The following is a 26,216-nucleotide window of genomic DNA, read 5'->3' on the forward strand; positions in this document are numbered from 1 at the left end:
AATATCGTTGCATGGTGTTGAACTCCAGCTCATTCCTGTAAGAGCTTGTCTTTTTCCTTTTTTTTTTTTTTTTTTTTTTTTTTACCATAAAATGATATGACATGGAGACCGATAGCCAGACACAATGTTATTTTGGGAAAAATATAGTAGCATATTCAGACCTGTCATACAATGTTGTAACGCAAACCCCTGTCGTACATGAGAAAATAGACTGTTTTTCTGTTTTTATACCAATTCAGTTACTAAGATCAATAAAGTAATTTAAACCATCTGAGGCTTTTCTGGAGTTTACTTCATCAGTTCGAACAGCAGAAGTGCCAGAGGCGTAGGGCTGGGAAATCTTGCTCCCGGGGTGGAGGGGCTCCACTGTTACCCTGGATGCATGTCTCCGAGTCCTGGAGATGTTCGAGCTCCTGGAGAGGCGGGAGGGTTTCACCGCTCACCTGCACAACAGAGAGGATGGATCTGGGATCTGAGAATGGCAGAATTGAAACATGTTGATGGAAGGACGTACCGATAACTTAGTGTAAGGAAACAGGTTCCTTCTTGAGTTGGTGTCTTTGAAATATAATCAAGTGAAATAATGACGGTAAAACCAATCACAACATGAGTACAAGGGTCTGTGTAGTGTAATAAAATTCTGAAGAAGGGTTTTGTGAATCAAGGCGCCCTCTGGCGGTCAGCTAGTGTTGTTGTTGGCTCAGCCAGCAGCTGCAGGGTTCGAAGTGAAGCAGGGTGGAGGCTGGAACAATCACTAAACAAACTTCAGCCGAGCTTCAAGGAGTGCAGACATCCAGCTGCTGTCATGGCTGCAAGGTGGGCATTTCTGAACTGAGAATCTGTTCTGTTTTACTTGACTTTAGCTGCGTTGTTGCATTTCAATGCATGTTTTTTTTTTTTTAACTGTTAGACAAAGGCTCAAAAACTCCTTTTAACCCTTCACTGTAGTGATCTGTGTGCTTGTGATCTGCAGGCTCCGTGGATTCCTGCTCCTTTTTGCATTGTTCCTCACTGGTCTGGATGCATCAAGGTAAAATATGTCAAACACTCATGTTGTCTGTCTGTAAGATAGAATGAAATAAAATGCAATCATTTAATTGCTGTAAGGAACATTTGTTTTGTTTTGTTTTTGGTTTTTTTTTGCGGTGGTTTGTGGGTAATGAAAGCTTTTCATGAGTCTGTAAATCTTTCCAGAGGCCAGTGTGGGGAGGCAGGGGGGTTTCTGTTTGTGAGATACAGTATTTATATTTTCCTCTACTTGACTCTCTCAGTAACAGACTAGCTGTAAACCAGGAGCTGTCTAATCTTTTCAATGAGCTGTGGAGGCTGGATGTGAATCGTCTGACACCTGGGACAGACTACACAATCTCTGTTCAGGTGTGGAATGTTCCCTTACCACTAAATTATTTTATTTTTTATTAAAAATGATCAAATATTTGTTCTGCGTTTGAACTGTCTCCCTAGGGGAGAGCGGGTTATGTAACGCAGGGAACCCATGTAGTCCAGGATCACGCCTCACAACCTCTGTTCTCCAACGTCAATGAGGGCAAGCTGAAGAACATCACCACTGTCTCCCGTAAGACCGTGTCTTCCACAGAGACGTCCTCCTGCGCACTCAAGCTCTCAGATCGCTCACATGAATCAATGTGATGCCTGTGCCTTCAGGCTTCCTGACGCTTTTGGACAACTATGAGCGATCGACAGGCGTGACAGAAAGAGTGACAACAGAGGAGCTGACGGAGATCAGCCTCTTCCTGGATGCTGTCCTACAGACGGAGGTCATGAAGGTACCTGTGGTGCATGTAGCTGCCAGTTTCAGTGCCCATTTCTACTCATTATTTTCCATCTGAGTGGCTCTCACAGTAAAAAGATCTCCGTTAAGAGACCGCCCAGCTTATGCAACCACATGTTTTGCTCCCCGCATTCTTTTGTTTCCAACTTTTTGGCTGTTTTGAGGCTGCAGCTAAACTCCAGGGGGAGTTTGGCCTCTTCCTGTGCTACAGCAGCCCCGATCACATAACTTCATGGTGACAGAGAGTTTGAGAGCACATTCAAAACATCTGTGTGCAGCTGTGTGGAATGCTGCTCTGGCCTCAGCTGTCTCCCCAAAGACGATCACTGGAAAAATGGAGACAAGTGAGGCTTGTTGGATCTGGGAGAAAGACGTGTTTGTTCAATGGAGCAGATGACTGGCTGACACGAGGACAGGAATCTTAGCATTCTTCTTCTGAATGAAAATCCCACGGTTTAGTATCTGATTACCAGTCATTCATAGATCCATGTGAAAAAGTGTAATTGAGGTGTAATAAAGAAACAAAAAAAGGCACTAACATGCTTTGTTTCTCTGCAGCGGGCTCACAGGTACCTGGTGAGTAAAGGACAGTCCAGCGCTGACCTGAGGTTGTTTAAAAATCAGCTCAACCTGATCTGGTTCCACCTCTACCACAGGCAGAGAAACGCGGGGTGAGATGTCGCAACATATTTTGATTGTCTAAAGCAGGGCTCTGGTAGACATTATGCAATATAAAGATGTTCTTTTCAAGCCTTTTGTTTCTAATCAAAACATGAACAGCTTGGACTCCAGTGGATTTGAACACGTGTTTGTTGGAGAGACGAAATCTGGAAATGAAATCGTCGGTTTTCACAACTGGATCCAGTTTTACTTGCAAGAGAAAAACAACCTGCTGGATTACAAAGGATACAAAGCCGGGAGGCACGACGTAGTGAGTGTGAAAGTCTCCATCAGAGGATGGCTTGTTTTTTTTTTTTATCTCCTGATTCTAACCAGTTCGTTCTCATGTTTGTCTCTGCAGCCTGATCACGACGACCACGTCCTGAACCTGCAGTTCAGCTGGCACAGTCTGGTGAAGCCTGTGGGCAGCGCCTTCATCGGCACCAGCCCCGAGTTCGAGATGGCCATCTTCACCGTCGTCTTCCTCATGAACACCGTCAGGAGCACCACGGTGCTGGTCAACATAGACCAGTGCCAGATGGAGCTGGTGGTCATCCGACAGGGACGCTCTCTGGGGACGGCGTACCCCAAACTGCTGAGCAGCAACAGCAGACATGTTGTGCAGCAGTCGCACTAAAATGCTGCTAAACGGCTCCACTCATGAAATAAGATCTTGATCACAGTTTAATGACTCGATAGATCTTAGATGGCTAAACGTTTGCCAGGACAGTCGTAAACTTCAAATATTTATACAAAATCGGCTTTCTGGTCTGAATATTTTAACCAAAACACACTTAAATCTTGTTTTTCCAACGTGTGGATGTGACATTTTTGTGCATAACTCACCATCATTTTATCTTTTATTGAAATTAAAAACATCTGTTGAACTAAATGATGTCTTTGAGTGTTGCATTATTCGTGTGGAGCTGCAGAGTGGTGTGAGAGGACCTGTTCCTCCAAACATTTAGAATCAAATCAAATCACCAGACAAATTCCAGATGGCTCAGTTCTTTTAACGCAGACGACTAAATGTAAGACTTAAGCTGTGTTGAGAGTGTTGATTTTGTGGTGCCTTAACGAACAGATAACTAAAGATTTGTGATCTGGAGGTGGATTTATATCCTGAGTGTTCTTATCCACTCAGTTTAATGTCTGTTGAGTGTATGAGTGCTTCATGTCTTTTCCTGGAATAATATCTGTGCACAAAACAGAGTTTTAGCCTTTACAACATGAAAGTTGACAATAGAAAGTATTGCATTTCTTCATTTACCCCCTTGTTTTTGTTGATTCTTTATTTTTTTTTATTTCAGCTGTACGATTTAATTTTATGGCCAATTTAAAGGATGATTTAACTCTATGAGTCTAGAGTCAAATGCACCTCAGTTAAAGAGTTTAAATTTTTACCAGTTTCATCTATTAAGACTCTGCAAACATACATATTCATGTGTAAATTCATTAATAATGAAAAAGGAGCTTTCAGACACATTTCATGACTTTTTCTTCTTGTCATCATATGCACTATTATCCAACGAGGAACACAAAAGACCTCTGGCCATATTTAAGGCTAAATTACCGAATTACCTCTTGTCCAAATAGTATCCCACTATTTTTTTATTAACTTCTTTGTTACCCATTTTTATGTATATTTTCATCACATTATTGTGGAGGATTTCATATGAGCCCCGGCCCATTTGGCCTCTTTCATCCTCTTCACAGTCAGGCTTTATATCTTGGACTTCTGCATCATATATTTATGTTGTTAAAAAATACTGATGCTACTACATGTTACTACTACTACTACTACTACTAATAATAATAATAATAATAATAATAATAATAATAATAGTAATAATAATAATTATAATAATAATAACAACAATAATAATAATATGTATCCAACTGATGTGAATTATTTATAATGAATTACTGAATTACTGAAACAGAATAAATACTTCAGAAGCGGAACCAGTTGTGTCCGGCCGCCCGGATGAATTACAGTGTAACACTAAGGGACGCACGCTGCTTGCACTTCCGGTGCCCCATGTCAACATCGATGAGAATATTTGTGTCCTATATTGAGTTTACGGGTTGGCAGTAGCTTCGGTCATGGAGCTCCTGGGAGAGGAGTTTGGGGACTTATCTCCGCAGGAGTTAGCGGCTCCTGTCAGCACTGTAGCGGTGAGTTTACTCAGAAAGGACGCAAAGTTTCACACCACGAGTGAAGCTAACGTGGCTCTCAGTGTAAAGATACAAAACCCGTGTAAGCTGTATATTAGCGGTTGAGATTTAAAACTTACACTGAGTTTATTGTACTAAATTTTTTTTTTTTGCTTTACTTCGAGAATGGTTTACTGTGAGATATTTTGTAGCTGTGTCTAATTTTAGTTGCATGTGTCCACAGATTTGTTTTTTTAACTCTGAAATCAGACTACAGTCAAATGTGACATGTGTTGTTTGTTTTTTCAGGATAAATGGAAATTGTTGCCAGCATTTTTGAAGGTAACAGCAGCTTTATATCGTTTGACAAGTTTGATATGTTGTGCTCACCATTCCTAAATCATTCCCTAAATAATGTGGCAAACTGGCACGGGGAGGGTGCTTCGATACAATGTTGCATGCCTGCAATTCTGCAGGTTCTTCATTATGAAACATCCATATTCTGAGATCCTTTGCTTCCCTCCTTTACCTCTTTTGTATCCATCGACTTGCCATATGTGGATTTGCTGTCGTGTTTGTTTTATTTTAATGTCTGTAATTAAAAATTAATGAAATATTCTTTAGACAAAGTGAAATTTTGCACATTGTGTTACTGCATTTTATTTTATATTTGCAACAAACTTTAAGAAAACGCCCAAATTCACTCCCAAAATGATGGCGTGAAAGCTAACACTGGGTTCAGATGCCAAGAAAAACTGAATACATTTCTTGGTAGATCCAAAAATGTCACATCTCATGACTGAAAGACAGTAAAGGCCAACTTTGGCACTTATTGACTTTGAATACACTACTTACGATTTTTGTCATTAGTTAATATGTTGCATTATGTAGATCATCTCCAATTTTCAAGTCTACAAAATTCCAGTAAAACTTTCCATCACAGACTTATAGTGGGCCTGAATTGGTGTGAATAATAATAATGAGTGCATCAGTCTTACTTATGCTTAGCTGTGTTTCTCACTTTCACTTGTCCCACAGATTTTGACTCTTTGTATGTTTTGTAGGTTAAAGGTTTGGTGAAGCAGCATATCGATTCCTTCAACTATTTCATCAATGTTGAGGTAAAACTCGTGCTCAGAATTTTAGTGTGTTCACTGTTGCAGCAGTATGTTCCTTTCAGTGCCAATGCCTGTGTGTTTTTTTAATTGCAGATAAAGAAAATTATGAAAGCGAATGAGAAAATTACCAGTGACGCTGATCCTATGTGGTACCTGAAGTAAGTCGAATCATTACAAATGGTTTCGATGAGAAACACGACAACCTTGGGGATTAGATCTGAGTTTGAACAAAATTCTTTTTAGATATCTGAACATCTACGTGGGCATGCCTGATGTGGAAGAAAGCTTCAACGTGTCCAGACCAGTGTCTCCACATGAGGTATGGAGAGATGACCAATTTTTTTTTGCAATATTTTGTAATCAGAAATCCATTTTTTTCCTGATCTGGTAGCTCGATGTGTGTCTGTGACTCCACCATCTCCTGGTGTGTCTGCATTTCTCTGCTGTTAAGCTTCATGTCATCGTTTGTTTCCACAGTGCCGTCTCAGAGACATGACGTACTCGGCGCCCATCACGGTGGACATCGAGTACACCCGAGGCAGCCAGAGGATCATTCGAAACGCTCTGCCCATTGGAAGGTGTCATTGATTGGCTTTTCTCGCACAGTGTGACAGCCAATATGTTTTTCCATGTTGTCTTTTAGTCACATCCTTTTGCCCCTTATATTTAGATAGCTACTGCTTCAATCTTCATTATTTGTTGAATAACTATGTTCTTAAAATCTATTCTGCTTGTGAATGGACCGTTTCCCTACCATGCTGTCTGCTCACTGCTGCCTCCCTTTGATTTACCCACTGTACATTTAATAGAAATATTTAAAATTGGTTTTCTTCCTATTTTAAACAGTAATATTAATCTATTGACGTGTCCTTGCTGTAAATACTTTTCAGGATGCCGATCATGCTGCGGAGCTCCAACTGCGTCCTCACAGGCAAGACGCCCATGGAGTTTTCCAAACTCAACGAATGTCCTCTTGATCCAGGTACAACCCTGTATTACAGGCCGTGAAAACTGATCCAACAGACAGTTTTAACGTGACAGTGGTACATCCTTTCAGCGCCCTGTCCTTTCTCTTCACAGGCGGTTATTTCATCGTGAAAGGTCAGGAGAAGGTCATCCTCATCCAAGAGCAGCTGTCCAAGAATCGAATCATTGTGGAGCAGGACAGGAAGGGCGCGGTCGGAGCTTCAGTCACCAGGTTTCTCTCACAGAGTTCAGACATGGGATTAAACCGAGTCTTAGAAAAACTGGATGTCATCAAACTGTTAATGACAAGTCAGGCGCAGTCAAACAAGTTTATCAAGCGACTTACTGTTTCTTTTTTTTTGTTTTTTTTTTACTTAAATTGTTTTTAGAGTTTCTACACAAGATAAAATGGTATATAAACTTCACTTAACATGTTGACAGAAGTTAAAATTAAATGCAAATAAATTAAGTTTTCTACAATAAAAAAGTAGATGGAATAAGACTGTTTCCAGTCCCACATCTAAACATTTTACTTGGCTTGTAGTTATTATAAAGAAATAAAATTCAAAACGATAAAGCCTTGATTTGTTCAGACTTATTTTATTTAGGTTCAAGAACTTTTACCAAAAAACAATGAAACGCCAAACTCAATTTCATCAACAGCTTTTCCATTGCAATTTATACACACACACACACACACACACACACACACACACACACACACACACATTGGAGATCCACCTGCAGACGTGTAGAATCCACAATAAACATTTATTGATAAAGTTTTGATCCTGAGTGGATCTTTGTCAGATGTTGCTTCATTCAGAAACTTATTTATTGATCATGTCCACCAGTCCGCTCACAGGCTCAGTCATGCTATATGTGGTCGTGTCTAAAAAAAAGTATGAAATTTACTGGTTGCACTCCTATTTTACCGTTTACGCCATAATTTAGGTGATTTTCCAGACGTATTGGACCTAGTTTTAAAAGTGTGCATACAGTCACTGATACTAGTTTGATGCGAACATTGATCAAAATCGCCTTTTTTGCCTTTTTATTTATTTTTTTTTTTTTTTTGCAATCAGACAGGCAGACTGGGAGTAAGAGTGTTTCTGTTACTATAGTTACACATTGTTGTAATTTTTACAAATTCCTACACAAGCAACAGCCATCTAAATGCTTCGTAACACAGTTGAATCATGTTGTCTGTGACTGGTGTGTATCTAACATGATTAGTTTCGGGAAAACAGGAAGAAACGTGGAAAGGAGTAAATGTGAACTGTTGTCCAGCAGTTTATATGTTATTATGAATTTGATGAACACAGAGAGGGCCTAGAAATTACACATTTGATGCCGTTTTACTTTACTTCTTGCTTTGCTCATCCTCTTTCTGCTCCATCTCTCCTTTTTTTTTAAAAAAATTTCAGCTCCACTCATGAGAAGAAAAGCAGAACGAATATGATTGTTAAACAAGGCCGGTTCTACCTGAGACACAACACTCTGTCTGAGGACGCTCCCATCGCCATCATATTCAAGGTATATGGAGAAAAATACTCCCTGCGTCCAGCAGGTGGCGCTGCAACACAGGGTCACTGCTTTGATATTTATTTTTGACATCTCCAGTGAGATTTACATTGATTTAGTCATATGTTATGTGTAAATTTGTATTTGTTTTAGTTTTTACCGCTAATTGAAAAGCAGAAATCCTCGCATACATTTAAATAGGAACTGCAGTACAGCTTATAGTCCTTTAATTTCTGTAGCTCTTCATCCGTTTGCACTTTTCCTGCTATTTGCCTGCTATGAAAATGTCACTTGACAGCCGGTGTGATGAACTTCTTTCCCCTGCGAGGACGAAGCTCTTCAAACATGCTACCTTGTGAGCGCGAAGCGCCATTGCCCACCGTTTGACACACTTTCCACGCTCGCTCTGTTTGCCGTGCTCCTCTTTAAACCCTGCGTGACTCCTGTGTCTGGCAGCGTCTGCGGAGACGACCCCGGGTCCTCTGTGGGACGCGCAGATCAGTTCCCACAGCCTCACATTTCCATAAGCAAATGTCAGACAACTTAATGACTCCCAGTTCACCTCTCGCTCGCTCTAAATGCTCTCCTCTTCTGCCTCCTCCTGGAAACAATGAACAGCTGCAAATGTCCACTTCCTGTGCAGTTAATTTTTAATTCCATCTTCATTTGGTGACATAAATTAACAGTTCAAAAGAAATACATGGTTTTTCTCTTGAATTTTATATGTATTTCATCCCGTCAGGGTATGGGCGTGGAGAGCGACCAGGAGATCGTGCAGATGATCGGTACGGAGGAGCACGTCATGGCCAGCTTCGCCCCGAGCCTGGAGGAGTGCCAGAAGGCTCAGATCTTCACTCAGACTCAGGTGCTCCGGTGTTGACCTGAAAGGGGGTCACTCGGGTCGTTTTGCCAGTGTCAGGAAGTCCTGCTGACGGTCGTAAAATATGGCGCCATATAGTTACGAGTTCACTTGAATAACTATACTATTAATAAGTACTATTTTTAACTACAGTCTTAACTTGAATAACGTACTTGATTACTATTACTGCCTTATAATCGGCTCATTTGAAAATAAAATACTAGGACGTCAAAGACGAGGCGACTTCACCACTGCACCACTGTGCCGCCCCTCACTTAGCCCTGTTATGACGGTAATTATATTCAATCTGCTATAATTTATTTAAATTTTATAGCTGATTAATGATCAAAATGTGCAGTGAGTGAAAGCTTCAATATTTGGTGCTGCAATTAACATTTCACTGTGTTTATTAAAGTGCACATTAACATGTGTGACACATTTTTGTGTTTATTATGTGTGTCTGGAGAGGAAATCCACCATGATGAGTCATATTTAGGCACAAAGTTCTGTTCCTCTGCTGTCTGGTCGTTTGTGACACTTAAAGATGTGAATGATTGCAGGTTCGTTATATTAGTGAACCAAATTCCTGCTTAACTGCAGACTTTATGCAGAACCTTCTTTGTATGAGTATGACCTTGCACTTTTTGTTGGACAGAAATATCCTGAAAATTATAAAGAACACGATGTTTTCTGGTCAATTTTTGGGGAAAATGTACCCACTCTGATTGCTGAGACAGTAACATTAAAGTAACTCTCATTTCTGCACAGCAGTTGCGAAACTGACAGATTCATGCATTTATGTCTTATGAAGTTAAAATGAAGATGACCGGGCTCAGTCACGTACTGAATGATTAACCAACGAAGTCTGAACTTCTGCTCTGCGTCACTTTTTTCTTGCTTCACTCATATTCCATCACATGAAGTCAAGTTCTCCCCTGGTCACAGACATCAGAGATGTTAGAGATGTGGCTCCTTCTCCCTGTGGCCAGGTCTTCCCCCAACTCCCCTTTTTGTCTGTCATACATGAAACCAATAAGCACATGAAATGCTAAAGGAGCCGTTTTGTGTTACAGAAATATTCACTCCTGCATGTTTTTGCTTTTGGAACCTTTGCTCCTTCATGTTAATTGTTGACACAACATAATATCGATCTTGGCGTCCATAAAGAACGGCACATTGAATCTTCCTCTGGCGCTAATGCGCCCATTAGCTTCATGTGGCCGCCGTCTGATGACAGAAGGTTTTGTCTTACCAGCCTGTTAAGTAATGCTTTCCGTGTGTTATTCGGGAGGCCGGGCCCACGTGTGCTCTTAGACGTCTACAGATGAATGCAATCGGCCAATTTGTTTTTCATAAAGATTATGTTGTTAGAGGAACCGCCGATGCATTGATGAGGCCATGTTTGCTTCCTAGCAACGGGCTGCTGCAGCGCTCATGTCCCCCTGTCTGCCAGCCCGCATCACGCCTTTTCATGGTATTCATTGGCTCATTGTATTGTGCACAATGAGGCCTAAATCTATATAATTAAAGGCAGATAAGGCTTAAGAAACATTGTTATCAGTAATCTGTCCGAAGCAGATCTGTCTTTTTTTTTTTTCAGTGACGTGCGTTTTAAGATGAAAATACTGAAGATGGCTCATTTCGTCAAATCTTTAGAGAATTAATAAAACAACAACAAAAAAAGAGAGAATGCAAGCATAATCTTTCCCTCCAAAGTTGATCTCTTAAGTTTTTTTTTTTTTTTTCCCCGTGTATGTATTTTAATATATTTCCTTTCGGGGAGGGCTGGCTGGGTGGTCCCGCAGAAAGTACTCAGCCTCATTAACCTTTGACCTCTCCTGTGGTTGTGCAGCCAGCTCCAGCTGAACACTGACTCAGGTGTGTGGGTGTGTGTGTGTGTGTGTGTGCGTGCATTCTAATGCGTGCTTTGTGATTCACTTGAACTACCACGAGGCCGACTCTGCTCTTTTGGCGGAAAATTGACATGAGCTGTTTATTTTTCACATCAGTGTCCAAACGTCTGTGAATGCAGCTTGAGTGATGGATTGCTCCTGTCGCTGTCAGGCACAGCCGACAGCCTCACGGCGCTCTAATTGTAGCTCCAAACCACGCTTGTTAATGCTATGTGTCAAAAACTTCATGAGGCTGCGCAGATCTGGAGCGGCCTTCATGTGTAACTCAGAAGGTGGAAAGTTAATGTTATATTTTAGTGGTTCACTGATAAACCGATCACTGTCAGTATCGAGGTGAAAATCACAAACTTCATGAAACTAGCGTGTAAAGTTTGTAGGCTTCCTTAGTTTGATTTGTCGATAGATAATATTGAGCAGCTACCACATCCAACTGCACACATAATCAGAATCCTGCACACTCTGCTGTCTCTTCTGTGCAGTTTTTATGTGTATATTTTTTTTTTCGCTCTCTTGTGTAGGTTTTATTTAGTGTGGGTATGTATAGGGTATGTTTGTGTGCGTGTGTATATAACTGTTCTAGTTATAATATTGTATATTTATATTTTTAAAGCACTATTCCAGCACTATTTAATGTTTATTCCTAGTTTTTACTTTTACACTGAGACCAGAGAAACAATATTTTTCTCATCTTGAAGTGGATTGAATGATCATAAAGGAGTCTGAGTCTTTAAAGTCAGTAATTCCTTCGGCCGTTGGATCATCAACATTATTTATGTGATTTTCAAGGAGAAGATTTTAACCTAACACTCAGAAGTCGGAATGCCCATGTGCTTGATTCCCAGTATCTTGACTTCACAACTGTGAACGTACAAAATCCAGTTCTTCTGGTTGAACTCTGGCGAAACATCTTTGTGTGTACAAACTTAACTCTGTCAGTTTGTGTTATCAGAACTTTCTCTAACTTCATGAGTCCTTAAACAAAACAACTTGTTAACAGCCTAACAGTTTGCATCAGAAGCTTGATCAGAATTGGTTTCCTTGAAGTCAGTCCTTACTTCAGATATTAGTTTTTGTGAAGTCGATGTATCAAAGTGTTTCTCTTGTTTTCAACGGTCGTCAAATCAGTTTGTTTAAATAACACCACTGGCAGAAAGTATTAAAAGAATCATCCCTCCTTTGACGATATGAGGACGTTGTAGGATTGTCAGCTGTATGAAATCAAAACCGAGCGTCCCCACCCCGGCCTCATCTCTGCTCTCTGACCGCTGCGGTGTGTTCCAGGCGCTCCGGTATCTGGGGAATAAAGTGCGCAGACAGCGAATGTGGGGCGGCCCGAAAAAGACGAAGATGGAGGAGGCCAGAGAGCTGCTGGCGTCCCTCATCCTGACACACGTTCCCGTACGTACCCAGCCTGACGTTTCATCCCTGAACGTGTCCCCGGCTGCTTCATGCTGATCCTTCGTCTTCAGGTCAAAGAGTTTAACTTCCGGGCCAAGTGCATCTACCTGGCTGTGATGGTCCGGCGGGTCATTCTGGCTCAGGGGGACAACAAGGTGGACGACAGAGATTACTATGGCAACAAACGTCTGGAGCTGGCAGGACAGGTAGACTCCAACACACTCCTGCGCCTTTCATTGCTTTGGTAATAAATCCTTCATTCATTATTAGTTTTTGTTTCACATTGTAGACAAAGACATGAGCTCTCTGTGCTGGGTGGGAATGAGCCGTGAAAAGCTCCCTCCTGTATTCATTTCATTCACACTTTGCAGGCAGAAAGATGTTTACTGTGTTTTCTTTACACACAGAGCGACTAAAAAGCAAAATGTGTATTATTGACGTGTCCGGAGAAATAGCGCTGGCATGCCTCGGTGTGAAAGGATCGCAGCGCTGCAGCCGCGGCTCCAACCCTGATCTCTCACCTGCATCTTTGTTCCTGCCACCTTTCTTTCTTTCTTTTTTTTTTTTTTTAATAAGACTCTCATTATTTTTCCTGCGCTTTGTTTTTCCGTGTTTTGTTTTCAACCCCCCCCCCCCCCCCCCCCCCCCCCCCCCCCCTGTATTTCAGCTTGGCTTTGTCAGGAGAGAGATATGCAGTGGCACCAAAATCCCGAGGCTGTGGAAGCATGGGGATTTTTCAGCGCCGTGACAATAGAAACGGTGCCTTGACTGGAGCGATTGAGCTAATCCGCAGGCCCGGCTCTGATAATGTAATTACTGCTGTCTTAAGGCCTTTAATTTCGCCCCCCCCACCCCCCCAACCTGCTCTGTGTAAGGGCTGGGAGATGGGAGGAGGAGGAGGGGGCACAGAGCCCTCTTTCAATAGGGGGCTTACACACTAACAACGCCAGCAATCTCCTCACTCTCCAATTATGGTTCCCTGACATTCAACTAATTGGCCTGGCTGCGCAACGGAAGCTTAATTTCTTTATTAATTTCAAGCAGCGCAGCCTGTTTATTTTGATGTATGCTAATGCAAAGGGCGGGCGGGGGCTGCGAGGGATGCCGCCTCCCCCCGTAGGCCCGACGGAGGAGGAGAGGAACCCGGGACGGAGGCCAGGTCGGGCTTAGTCGTAATCCGGCACATCTGGTTATTAAATCTGACAGTAAACGCACCTCGGTGTTGATTAGAGTCACGAAGACGCGGCGCGCCTGGAGGCGTGAGACTGTGTGTGGAGATGAAGTGACGACCCCGCCCTCTGCTGGTTTCCAACTTTGAGTTTGAAACGCGACGAGACCTGTCACTAACCATCCCTCCGCATCTTTTCTAGCTCCTGTCGCTGCTGTTTGAAGATCTGTTCAAGAAGTTTAACTCCGAACTGAAGAAAATCGCAGACCAGATCATCCCCAAGCAGAGAGCGGCGCAGTTTGACGTGGTCAAACACATGAGGCAGGATCAGATCACCAACGGCATGGTCAATGCCATCTCCACGGTGAGCTTATGACTGAAAGAAATAATCGATGCGCCATCATGCATGATCAGCAACAAACATCCAATCTGGAGTATCTGACCCTTTGTAGACAGAGAGAGAATAGAATAGAAAACACTTTATTGATCCGTTTGTTGAGCGTCCTCCTCTCGGTAAAAGACGCCTCCTGCTGCGTTTGCTTTCAGGGTAACTGGTCCCTGAAGAGGTTCAAGATGGACCGCCAGGGCGTCACCCAGGTCCTGTCCCGGCTCTCCTTCATCTCCGCCCTGGGCATGATGACCAGGATCTCCTCCCAGTTCGAGAAGACCAGGAAGGTCAGCGGGCCGCGCTCCCTGCAGCCGTCACAGTGGGGCATGCTGTGTCCGTCCGACACGCCCGAGGGGGAGGTGAGCGCCCTGCAGCCGCCGCACCTGCCTGATCAACACAGATCCACACTCTGCTGGATCTAACAGTCAAATTTGTGGGGAAAAGAGGAGTTAAAATGTTTTTAAAGTAGAACAAATAAGCACCTCTGGCTTTTCTCATGAGTGTAAAAAAAAACGTTTATAGTTATTTGAGGTTCTCCAACCTGAATCTGGAGCCTTTTCAAAAATGTTACAGTACTCAGTACACAGTACAGAGTACTGAGAGACACACAGTCAAGCCTTCAGCTAAAATTTACCAAAAATTAGCTATTGGTTATGTCTTTGGATTTTGTGTGGGAGCTGGTGTTCCCACGCAAACTCCACATATAGAGGCTCTTTGTAAATTCAAACCCTGGCCTTTAACCACTGGACCAGAATGCCAAGTAATCATGTGTTATTCCTGAAATGTAAGTGTAATTATGAGTTGCATTTATTGTGCAAAACCACAGTGGATGTATTGAAACTATTTTTTAAAACCAATTAATGAAGAGCTTAAAGCTCGAATTCAAAATAGTGGATGCCGCCAAACTCATCGAGTCGATGTTGTCAGATGTCTCTGAACACTTCCCTCCATTAAACATCGCTCTGGTCCAACGTCGGTGTAGTTTTCTCAAACATTCTCGCGTCTCTCTGAGAGCGATGCCCGGATCAACCGCGCGGCTGTTTGCAGGCCTGCGGCCTGGTGAAGAACTTGGCTCTGATGACGCACATCACCACCGACATGGAGGACGGCCCCATCATCAAACTGGCCTTCAACCTCGGCGTGGAGGACGTCAACCTGCTGTGCGGAGAGGAGCTCTCCTACCCCAGCGTCTTCCTCGTCTTCCTCAACGGTAAGAACCCGGCAAACTCCCAACAAATAACCACAGAGAGAATTAGCACTGGATGTGGTTGCTTCAGATCACTTGAAAAGGAAGCCTAATCCCCCCCCCCCCCTGTTTTGAATGCATTGCTTATGAACATGAAGGGAGAAATATTCTGTTTAGTTTACAGAAGGTAATTTTGTATTTTGCAGCAGGGCTGATAAGTCATTAATTTCATGGCAGCAGTAGGTATTATTCTTGAGTCTAAACTTGGCCCCTTAATTACTATATATGTTTGTCTTGCCACTGATAACTGTCAAATTATATTAGCTGCCATACCATTTAATTAGTTGGGAGCAGCAGGTGTCAAAGCCCTTCAGAGTGTGTTCGGTACGAATGTGCCCTCACACAGAGGCAGAGCACAGTGTCTCCTCTGTTCTCCGCTCGTTTGTCTGTCAGACTCGATATGAACAAACCCCTGCAGGCAGTTGGAGCTCCGCTTTCTCCCGCCGCCGGCGAGGTTCACGGCACACTGCTGTGTTACCCGAACTGCCTGTTTCACACTTTTGTTCTCCAGGCAATTCTGCAAATGTGAGTTACACTTAAAATGAGTTGAAATGTTAAATTTTTCAATCACGAAGCGAGACAAATGTCCTTTTTCCTGAAATCTTTGAAAATCTACTTGTCCAGGGTTAAGCTCACCTTCGCCCATAGGTCAATACGCTAGAAACAGCCGTTGTGTTGTGCACTTGAGCTGCTAAAGCAGTTACGCAGTTGTAATATCTAAAATATTCTACTTTATAAACGAGCATCGTCTCCCTCTGTTCTTTGTCTGTTCAACAGGTAACATTCTCGGAGTCATTCGAGACCACCCTAAACTGGTCAACACCTTCAGGCTCATGCGCAGAGCCGGCTTCATCAACGAGTTTGTGTCCATCTCCACCAACCTGACTGACCGCTGCGTCTACATCTCGTCTGACGGAGGACGGCTCTGCAGGTCGGAACGCTTAAATATTAAATATGTAACGGAAATGAGGCACGGAAATATTATATTTTTAGAAAACAGAATTTACACTCCCAAGAACATAGTGTTGAAGTGTGCTGACATGGGACTAAAACTTTTAGACATAATAGAGGCTGGTTATGAATAACTTCACCACATCTCTATGTATCCATAAAACACTGAATTATTTAGTCTGGGTAATGCTCAGTGAATGAACTCCATTTGCTCCGTGGTTTTTCTTTTCCCTGCAGGCCGTACATCATCGTGAAGAAAGGAGTGCCGATGGTGAAGAACAAGCACATTGAAGATCTTTCTCAGGGCTACAGGTGATATTTTTCACCTCGCTTAATGAATACACACAGTGGATCCTCTGGTTGTATGTAAGAGAGAGTAGGAGAGTTTTCCAGTGTGTTTGTCAGTCTGATCACTTCTTCTTGACTCCAGAACATTTGAGGATTTCCTGCACGAAGGCCTGGTGGAGTATCTGGACGTGAACGAGGAAAACGACTGTCAGATCGCCCTTTATGAACACATGATTAACAAGTGAGTGGCGTGTGACGCAGCTGCCATTAAAGTAAACGTGCAGAGATCAACGCGGTCGATGTCAGTCATAAACCTTTGTTCTAATCATTCTAGAGACACAACACACTTGGAGATCGAGCCCTTCACGCTCCTGGGAGTGTGTGCCGGGCTCATTCCCTACCCCCACCACAACCAGTCGCCCAGGAACACCTACCAGTGTGCTATGGGCAAGCAGGCCATGGGTAAGACTCAGCCCAGACAAACGCTTGGTGCATCAGAAACGCCTGCAAAGCTACACATGTGTTTCTGTTGGATGCAGAATTAATAATCTGACAAACTCCCTCCAGTGCAGGTTGATTTATAAACATTCAAAACTGATTTACTGGACGAAAACAAATTCAGAATTCGGTCGGAACAACTTTAGACCTACAGTATCAATCTTGATGTCCAATATTGGTCAATAATGAGCACATAACTCGACAATTAGATGAAAAAAAAATTACATTTGATATCACAAGGTCTTCAAACTGAAGCTCTTAAATGTTTCTCAGACATCCTCCACACAGTTGCTTTCCTGTCCGCGCACCCAAACACAGACACTTACAGTAGTTTAATCTGCCATGAACACTGTTCTTAAGCCTCCTAAATCTGCTGGTTCAGAGTTTAAAGTTTTATTTGCACAAGTTAAAATCATACAAAGGCACATTAGAATAACAAAAAGTATAGTTACAAGCAGCCTGCTGCCCCCCCCCCCCAAAAAAAAAAAAAAAAAAAACTGCTCCTGTGCTACTTCTTGTCAGAATACATTTGTATGTGTGATTGAGTGTTTGTCTTATGTGTGTGTGTGTGTGTGTGTGTGTGTGTGTGTGTGTGTGTGTGTGTGTGTGTGTGCGCGCATGAACATCAAACATGGGGCGCTTGCGTAGGTTCTCCATTGTGCTGTGTGTGCGGAGGCCCTTTCCCTGCCAGTCACCCAGAGTGTCATTAGCAATTCATTGTGTCTGCTCTGGCTGTGCTCGGGGGGTCAGTGTGCTCAGCTGCAAAAGACCACAGAGTGTGCACCCGCAGCTCCTTGGTAACCAAAACTTCCCCAAACAGGCCGGCTAACATTCGTAAGAGCCGCGGTCGCCCCCCCCCCAACCCCCACCGCATCCCCACCCTACTGCTTTACCTCCGTCAGCCGCTCCCGCTTTCCCCCTTCCCCCCCTTCTCATCTTTACAAAAACACAGACTGGAACTATATTTGGCCCAATATCCTCTGCCTTGTCTGTTTTGTGTGGACAGCCCTATACATGTGCAAATCTGGCTGTGTGGCCCTGGCCCTTTATCACAGACTCCGCGCTTGTAGCCTATTTGTGAAGTAATAGCATCTGACAAATGTCAAGGCTTCCAGGGAGGCCAGGCTTTATGCCATAACTCGACCTGTTCCTGCACTGCGCCGCTCTGAGAGGCTGCTAACCGGACCCAGCCAGACAAGAGCATTTAATATCGCTAATCCTTCGCAAAAACTGCTTTGCACAATGAGCTTGTTGTCAATGGTCACAATTGAACGATACAATCAGCAGGTTTTTTTCCATAAACGTCAGCTTTATAACTCAACTCGTCGTGTCTTTTCTCTTTCTAGGAACTATCGGCTACAACCAGAGGAACCGTATCGACACCTTGATGTATCTGCTGGCTTATCCGCAGAGGCCCATGGTCAAAACGAAGACCATCGAGCTGATTGACTTTGAGAAGCTGCCAGCTGGTCAGAACGCCACCGTCGCCGTTATGAGCTACAGTGGTTACGATATTGAGGACGCTCTGGTCCTCAATAAAGCTTCACTGGACAGAGGTGAGAGCTGGGAGCCAAAGGATTCCTGTGATTTCATCGTGACGACAAATTTAGTTGAGTCATAATGCAAGCGATTGGACCAGGAAGCACAGATTAGGAGTCTCAAGCTTCATGAAAGCAATGGTGATATGAAGACGTGTGGATAGAAAGGTGTGAACTCTGAATACAGAAAATAGTCATTTGGGCCGCTGTCCCTTTAAGATGAGTTTAGAGTTTGTCTAGCTTGTCACTTCTTTTTCTTTTCAAAGATTAAAGGTGCATTAAGGAGTTTTACAACCTTAAAAATACTTATTTTCCACCATAAATATGTTATACATTTTTAATGATGTGTACAATGTGCCCTGACATATTCATTACAAGTACCTCTAACGGCGCTAAATTGTCACTTGAAAGTTGCAGTGCCGGTCCGGCACCAGCATTTTTTGGGGGAGAATTTGAAAGGAATGACGTAATGCGCGCTCCGGCTTGTTAAGTTTCGCTTTGTCCGCCATTAGTCCGCCAGATGCTTAGTGAGCAACAACTGAGCAGGAGCTTCCAGAAAGTAAGAAAAGACTGGCTTCTAGCACTGCCACAGCTCCAGCACAGACTCCACCAGGTAAAAGAAACTTAAATTTTACTCGAGCGCTACTAAACGAGCGAGGAAGGAGTTCCCCTCTTCCTGCACGCGAGCCACAGGCACGAGTTTTTCACTAAGCTGCGTTACGCCCAAGGCCTGCAGGGGGCGCTGTTTCGTATAAAACATGCAAACTCCTTAATGCACCTTTAATACAACTGTGTCATCTGTGTAACAATGGAAATTAATCCTGGAAGCATATATTCACAGAAAAACAATGGATCGTAACACTGAACCCTGTGGAACTCCATAATAACCCTTTAATATATATTCAAGAATCATTATTGACAAAACCACTGTTTCTGAAGAATGTGTGAACAAACCAACATCTTTTCACAATCTGAAAACAACAATTTGGCTTCATCTTTTCAGGATTCGGCAGATGCCTCGTCTATAAAAATGCAAAGTGCATTCTCCGGCGTTACACCAATCAGACCTTCGACAAGGTGATGGGCCCCATGCTGGACGCCGCCACTCGTAAACCCATCTGGAGGCACAGCATCCTGGACGCTGATGGGATCTGTTCCCCTGGTGAGCACCAGCAAAGGAGACTTGTTGATAACATGAGTTGTATGCATGTCAGTAGTTTTTTTTTTTCTCAGCAGTTGTAATGCTGCTGCTTCCACATTATAGAACACCTATCACTTCATTTAGATTTAACGGAGTGAATCATTCATTAGACCGGCCCACGCAGTGCTGGCAGCTCTGTTAATGTGTCACAGCAACACCACAAAGAATAAACTATGTGCACATCATTAGGGCGTCCTACCTGAACAGGACAATTAAAAGTAAATCAAGAGTAACAGATAACCGGTGACTTTATTTTCAGTCACCCCGGGCCTCTACTTTTCCAAGAAGTAACTAGAAACAGTAATCTGGGAGTCTTTTTAACTGGTTCACAACATATTTCTAACTCTGATGTCTGTCTCAGGTGAGAGAGTGGAGAACAAGCAGGTGCTTGTCAACAAATCTATGCCGACTGTCACCCAGACACCACTGGAGGGCAGTGCCCAGCCGGGACAGCCCCAGTACAGAGACGTACCCATCAGGTGAGCGTCCTCCACCTTTCTCACACACACCGCGCTCCCGGATTCACCCACCTGCTGCGTGATCAGCGCGACGTCACTGAGAACCCGTCTGCTCTGTTATGAAACCAGGTTACAACGCTTTAAAAGGCTTGTTGCAAGAAACTGATGTTGAAATCCTTTTTGTTTGCAGCTATAAGGGCTCAACAGACTCCTACATAGAGAAAGTCATGATCTCCTCCAACGCTGAAGACGCTTTCCTCATCAAGATCCTCCTGCGGCAGACCAGGAGGCCCGAAATAGGAGACAAGTTCAGCAGCAGACACGGACAGAAAGGTGCTGACCTCGGCAATTTGGCCTTAAATCTGTGACAGAGGTTTTATTATTATTCACCTCGAAGGCTGTCTGTGAACCTGTTTTGAACGACTGTAAACAGCTGGTCAGAAAAACAGAAAATCTCTGGTCGTTTCAGACTTTGAGCATTTGTTGAGTCAAGTCCCAGCGGCTGTTGCTCCGTCACTGCCCCCCCTATCCTCATCTTTCAAGAGCTCTTTTCAATTAATTGGCTCTTTGTCCCCTGCCAGACTATGCAAATTTATTACACCCCAGCAGTATTCTGCCGCTACTGGGCAAAAAAGTGTTTACAACCTCCATTGTCTTGCAGCACCTCCCCTATAGAGGGCTTGTATGATGTTTTAATCAAAAAGCTAACTGGCGCCATGCATAATTTACTCTCTTCATTAACACGGTGGGCACTGGGCGGTCAGCTCGGGACGGGACAATGTCTTCTGTCTCAGATAGTGACGAAGAGAGAGGGGTCGCCGCGGGGTTAGCCGGAGGAGACCTGGACGGAAGCAGCCAGATGTGCGGCTGATGAACGGGACAGTAGTTCATCAGAGCCGTTCAACAAAGATCAACTCATTAAACCAATCTCTGTCCTCACTTTTTTTTTTTTTTTTTTCTCGTAGAAAACTTTCACCAGTTCCTAAATAAACTGACGTTATTATCCGAAAGTGAATTTGGCATCAGCAGCAGATCGCTGAGCTCCTCATGACTAGTCTCATAAGTCCTGGTCAGCAGAGCAGAATAAGTTAATTATTTACCGGTCACACACACACACACACACACACACACACACACACACACACACACACACACACACACACACACAGCTGTGAAGGTGGGGGAGGAGGTGGAGTGGTTGTCAGTAGTAGGGGCCCATTGTGCAGGCCGCCAGCGTGGAGCTGTATGAGCCGTGATGGAGGGCTCTGGACCCTTGCTGTTGTCTTGCCTTTCTCTGCTGATTTCATGCCTCTTTTATCATTCACTTTCACACAAAACAAACAACACAGAGGATGTCTACTGTTGGAGCCTCTCTCTCTCCCTCCCTGTACACGTTCTCCTACATTTTCCACTTATTTCCTCCTCCTCTCGTTCCTCCTTTCACTCTACTTTTACCCTGATATTCAGCCTTTTTCCTGCTCTTTTTATTTTCTCCTGGCTGTGCTTTACTCGACTTTTCTCTCCTCCTCCTTTCACCCTCTTCCTGCTGTTGGATGACTTTCCAGTAAATCGCTGCACTTGTTCCCAGTCCCCACATCCTGTTGCAACATCCTGTACGGCATCAGCAGTCCGCTGTGTCGCTGACCGCTCGCTTCAATGGCGAATTTTTCCCACGTGCACTGATTCAATTTCTCCAGTTGATCCCTTCCACTTCCTCTGAGCTAAACTGAAAGTCATGGGTGTGTAATCCTGGCCACCCTGTCCAGCTAAGCACCTTTCTCCACTTCCTGCTCTCCTTCTCTTCGCTCCTCTTTCTCCTTTTTTTTTTTTTTTTTTTCATTTGCAAATGGGCCTACAATCTGTTTACCCTGGCCAATGAAGAGTGCTTCGGCCCCTCCGCAAACATTTGCACTCACACTTAAAGTCCTGGCTACCAGGGTGCTCGTCCCCCCCACGTCATGCGAGTCAAAAGAGGACCCTGTCTGTCCACATGCAGTATGGAAATGTCACGCTCAGCCAGAGACCCGCGCACAACCCCCCCCCCCCCCCCCCCCCCCCAGCACAAACAACGACAACAAAACTGTCAGCTAGTTGTGTTTTAACTGGTTGGTCAGCGAGATCAGAGGATAATTCACATTTTACTGGCACCTCAGTTTAAATGACTTTTTTGGGACTCACATCTTCCAGTTGAGCGTTTTGTCCAACATGAACATGAAGCAGTAATCATGTCATCTGCAGCTTCTTTCCCAGACATTTCTGTTTGTGTTTCTGTACTTTGACATGTTTGTTGTGTGTTCCAGGTGTTTGTGGCCTGATCGTCCCTCAGGAGGACATGCCCTTCTGTGACACTGGCATCTGCCCAGATATCATCATGAACCCTCACGGTTACCCCTCCCGAATGACGGTACGACTCGTCACAAGTTTAGTAAAAACACGTCTTTTTAATTTTTTTTTTTTTGCTTCACTTAGATTTAATTGTTACTTTAAAAACTAACCCTGATATTAACTTAGTTCCCCCTGTAATGCCAGTCCCGAATACATGAACGTAGCTGTATTATTGTGGTTACACAGAACCATAATCTGTCAGCACTGTGTGAAGCTTTCAGTTTAGCTGCAGCTACGTCACCGGGTTAAAATCAGTTTCTTTAGTGAATATATGACAGCAGTAAACAGGAGTCTGCTGAAACGGTAAACTGTGTCATCAGCTCATCCGAAATGTGAATCTTGTGAGCAGGACAGGGAGTGACAGCAGCTCTGTGGTGCAAAATAGATTAAATATGTAACAAAAGCAGCAAGTATTGTACTCCTAGATGTAGCTGTATAACATAGAACTATAAAACAATATGTGGGAACAGTGTCTGTGATTCAGACTATGTTTCATTGGTGAATTATAAGATTGTTTATCCTCTGAAATAAGTAACAGATTGCTGATTCATCCTTTTGAAACCTCTTGTTTTGTCCCAAAAAAAAGCAAATTCTCAACTAAAGCAGTTTTTTCTTTTATTTTAACTGTTGAAATGTATGAATATTTAGTCTCAAGTACTTCCTCATACATTCTTTGAATGTTTTTGTAATTGTTTCCCTGTCCATCATTTCAGTTCTAACATCCTGTGATCCATTTATCATCGGCGTGAGATTTTGATGTGTTAATGCGACCCGCGGTCTGTCGTTAGCTGTGATCCTTGGCTGTGAATTTGTCTGAATCACCTCAGCCGCTGTGTTGACTGTCGCTCTTCATACGTTTGTATCGGCTCTTCTGAGACAAAACCCTCATTATCCCCGCTCCTCTCCTCTCTGGGTTATCATTGGCTCCCAGAGCACACGTCCATTGACGCCGTTAAGCGGCAATCTTACTGTTCACAAACAGATATTTGTTGCTGCGGAGACGGCTGCCAGCGAAGGCGCCGCCTGTAGCGGTGTGTGCGGGTTTTATCAAGCATGGCCAGTACATCTGAACTGTGGCGTGGTGCTGAATGTGAATGAAATGAGACTTGGCCCCCCGTCACTGGCTGCTTCTCCCCCGCCCCCCCAACACTGTAAAAACCTGAAGGATCTTTACTGCTGAAGTTGTCTGTGCCAGTGCGTCTGCCGGCTGCGGTTTCCAGGGGAAAGACCGAAAAATGTTTGGCTCGGGAGGATGTTTCTGTGGCCTGAGAGCGATATGAGAGTAGGTGTTTCCTTTTATGTGGCGGGGTCAGAGGTCGTGTGGGTGCGACCTCAGTGGAATTGTTAAAATCAGTCATCCTTAGACTGCCGTCCGCGACCCCGAGGGGGACATGTGTAATCTAGTCTCACACTTGATATCAGAGCTTGGTCTGAGGAGACGGTGTGAATCCCTAAAGATGTGACCTGTTGTTTTATTCCATCAGGTGGGAAAGCTGATCGAGCTGCTGGCTGGGAAGGCCGGGGTCCTGGACGGGCGCTTCCACTACGGGACGGCCTTTGGAGGGAGCAAGGTGAAGGATGTGTGTGAGGATCTCATCCGTTATGGATACAACTACCAAGGCAAAGACTACGTCACCTCCGGAATCACCGGGTAAGAAACACAGATGTTTTCAGATAGTATCTAAAACCAGAGGTCACTGTCATGCTATGGGATGATTTGTGGATGGAAGTTTTCAGGCCAAGGGATGTTTGTGATGATGAACTTCATTTATCACAAACAGAAAAGGTGTTCCACTGCTTCAGCCGCTCCAAAGCCGCTTTATACTGTTGATCACATTCATTCAAATAGATAAAGACTCCCTTGTTTTCTGCTTTGGGTTTGATTTTCCCACAACTATCTCACTTGACATTAAAAACAAGATGTCTGGCTTTTTAAGACATTTGGATGCATCATTGTCACTGTTTTGAGTATCACAGTGTTTTTTTTTTTTTTATTCATCCCTCTCTCACCATGTCACACCAGCAAGAAAACTCTGCAGCTTCCATCTTCTCCACCATTTCTATGCAACTTCAATTGAGTTAAAAAAAAAAATTAATCATTTCACTAAAATCCATTATATCCCTTAATTTGTATGTTACAATTCATTAAATGCGTTACATTATTTGCTGTTGTATGTTGTCAGGTTCTTACAATCTTTAGATTGAGCTCAGCACTGACAGACGGTTGTGTTTTCCCTCAGAGAGCCTCTGGAGGCTTATATCTACTTCGGACCGGTGTATTATCAGAAGCTGAAGCACATGGTTCTCGACAAAATGCACGCCAGAGCTCGGGGCCCCCGGGCAGTCCTCACAAGGTAAAATCAACAAGATACAACCTGTTGTTGTTGATGTTTCCTTCCATGGAGACTTGTTTTTTTTTGTTTTTTTTTAAGAGACATTAATAGGTTGACTCGACTTTTTAAATTTGTCCACTTTTGGACTGTCGAAGGATATTTATTCAGTTATTTTCTGCATCCCAGGGACTATCATACTTGATCATATATATTACCAATTCTGCTGTGCTTAACTTCACCTCCGTCGCCGACAGGCAGCCCACCGAGGGCCGATCCAGGGATGGAGGGCTGCGTCTGGGCGAGATGGAGCGTGACTGCCTGATCGGGTACGGAGCCAGTATGTTGCTGCTGGAGCGCCTCATGATCTCCAGCGACGCCTTCGAGGTGGACGTCTGTGGACAGTGCGGCCTGCTCGGGTATTCTGGATGGTACGTCAAACCGCAGATCTGAACATGGTGATAGGGTAAGAGATGTTCGCATGGCTGAGCTTGTCCGCTCTGCTGACGTCGGGTTTGTGTCTTTTTCCGCCTCAGGTGTCACTACTGCAAGTCGTCCTGCCACGTGTCCTCGCTGCGCATCCCGTACGCCTGCAAGCTGCTGTTCCAGGAGCTGCAGTCCATGAACATCATCCCCCGCCTCAAACTGTCGCGCTACAATGAGTGAGCAGGTCAGGGACAGAAACACAGAAAGAGCGAGTAAAAGGTTCAGAGTCGGATTTACTTTTCCGTCGTTTCATTTGTGAGAAGGGGTCGAGCTTTAGACAAGCAGCAGAGGATGGAGTGTAAAACTGTAAAACCGCCGAGACTTTTTTGTTGCCGTTAACAAAAATCGACTGATGTTCAGAACAAGTTTATCCAGTTTTTTTCTTTATGTTGATACTTTATCACCATTTTTTTCTTTTGTATGTGTATAATAAACACAAAATGACCTGCTGGCGGTCAGCTGCTGTGTGTTGTACAGTTTGGTTTACTTTATTTCTTTTATTTAGAATAAATAACCTGCAGTCTTTGGGAATTCGTTGCTTTATTCTTTACTTTTTAGCAGCACAGTGTTTTACATTACCGTTTCCCTAAATCTTAGAACTTGCAGTCAATTTTACATTTAGTCGTCTGAGACTTAACTTCTTTTATCAAAGCTTCATTCGTGATGCAACATCAATTTTTCCAAAGCTTTTTTGCCTTACTTTTACTCGAAAGTCCCATTGAGAAAGATCGCTTGAAATCCCCTGAAGGTAGCAGCAATGAAGTACAACAAAATATTATATATTCAATAGTATTATTTTATTATAATAATGCATTTTAGTTGTGGAGTACTTTACATCGTTAAAAAAAATCTCACATGTAGAGGAAGGGAATAAAACTTTAAAAATTTAATA

At 43.6% G+C, this 26,216-nt stretch overlaps 2 protein-coding genes across 3 annotated transcripts; both read left to right on the forward strand.

Moving 5' to 3' along the window:
• Positions 1–720: 720 nt before the first annotated feature.
• endouc (endonuclease, polyU-specific C) lies at positions 721–3,338 on the forward strand. 2 transcript variants are annotated; one of them, XM_030096073.1, is made up of 8 exons: positions 721–816; positions 974–1,030; positions 1,272–1,377; positions 1,465–1,576; positions 1,666–1,787; positions 2,351–2,463; positions 2,573–2,723; positions 2,814–3,338. In XM_030096073.1, the coding sequence occupies exons 1-8, from the start codon at positions 806–808 to the stop codon at positions 3,087–3,089; spliced, it is 948 nt and encodes a 315-aa protein (XP_029951933.1). In that variant the 5' UTR covers positions 721–805; the 3' UTR covers positions 3,090–3,338. The 2 variants fall into 2 exon arrangements, with proteins under 2 accessions (XP_029951933.1, XP_029951934.1); XM_030096074.1 differs by having other exon boundaries at positions 791–816; positions 1,278–1,377.
• A 1,220-nt stretch (positions 3,339–4,558) lies between these two features.
• On the forward strand, positions 4,559–25,855 carry polr3b (polymerase (RNA) III (DNA directed) polypeptide B). Its single transcript, XM_030096826.1, has 28 exons — positions 4,559–4,630; positions 4,919–4,951; positions 5,674–5,730; positions 5,821–5,885; positions 5,971–6,046; positions 6,205–6,305; positions 6,618–6,709; positions 6,808–6,925; positions 8,121–8,229; positions 8,960–9,082; positions 12,271–12,387; positions 12,459–12,593; positions 13,758–13,919; positions 14,102–14,302; positions 14,991–15,153; positions 15,967–16,120; positions 16,378–16,452; positions 16,571–16,669; positions 16,763–16,890; positions 18,273–18,482; positions 19,468–19,626; positions 20,027–20,144; positions 20,314–20,456; positions 22,424–22,527; positions 23,993–24,159; positions 24,749–24,862; positions 25,096–25,269; positions 25,375–25,855. Exons 1-28 carry the CDS (start codon positions 4,559–4,561, stop codon positions 25,502–25,504), a joined length of 3,399 nt encoding a protein of 1,132 aa, XP_029952686.1. The 3' UTR covers positions 25,505–25,855.
• Positions 25,856–26,216: the final 361 nt, after the last annotated feature.

The sequence above is a fragment of the Salarias fasciatus genome, chromosome 7, assembly GCF_902148845.1.
Source record: "Salarias fasciatus chromosome 7, fSalaFa1.1, whole genome shotgun sequence".
In the NCBI taxonomy this organism is placed as follows: Eukaryota; Metazoa; Chordata; class Actinopteri; order Blenniiformes; family Blenniidae; genus Salarias; species Salarias fasciatus.

Coding starts and splice junctions, on each gene's coding strand:
- endouc (XM_030096073.1), top strand. Junction 1,577..1,665: donor GAACATCACCACTGTCTCCC/GTAAGACCGTGT, acceptor CTGTGCCTTCAG/GCTTCCTGACGCTTTTGGAC. Junction 2,464..2,572: donor CACAGGCAGAGAAACGCGGG/GTGAGATGTCGC, acceptor AAACATGAACAG/CTTGGACTCCAGTGGATTTG.
- polr3b (XM_030096826.1), top strand. CDS start 4,559: ATGGAGCTCCTGGGAGAGGAGTTTGGGGACTTATCTCCGCAGGAGTTA. Junction 6,047..6,204: donor GACCAGTGTCTCCACATGAG/GTATGGAGAGAT, acceptor TTGTTTCCACAG/TGCCGTCTCAGAGACATGAC. Junction 12,388..12,458: donor TCATCCTGACACACGTTCCC/GTACGTACCCAG, acceptor CTTCGTCTTCAG/GTCAAAGAGTTTAACTTCCG.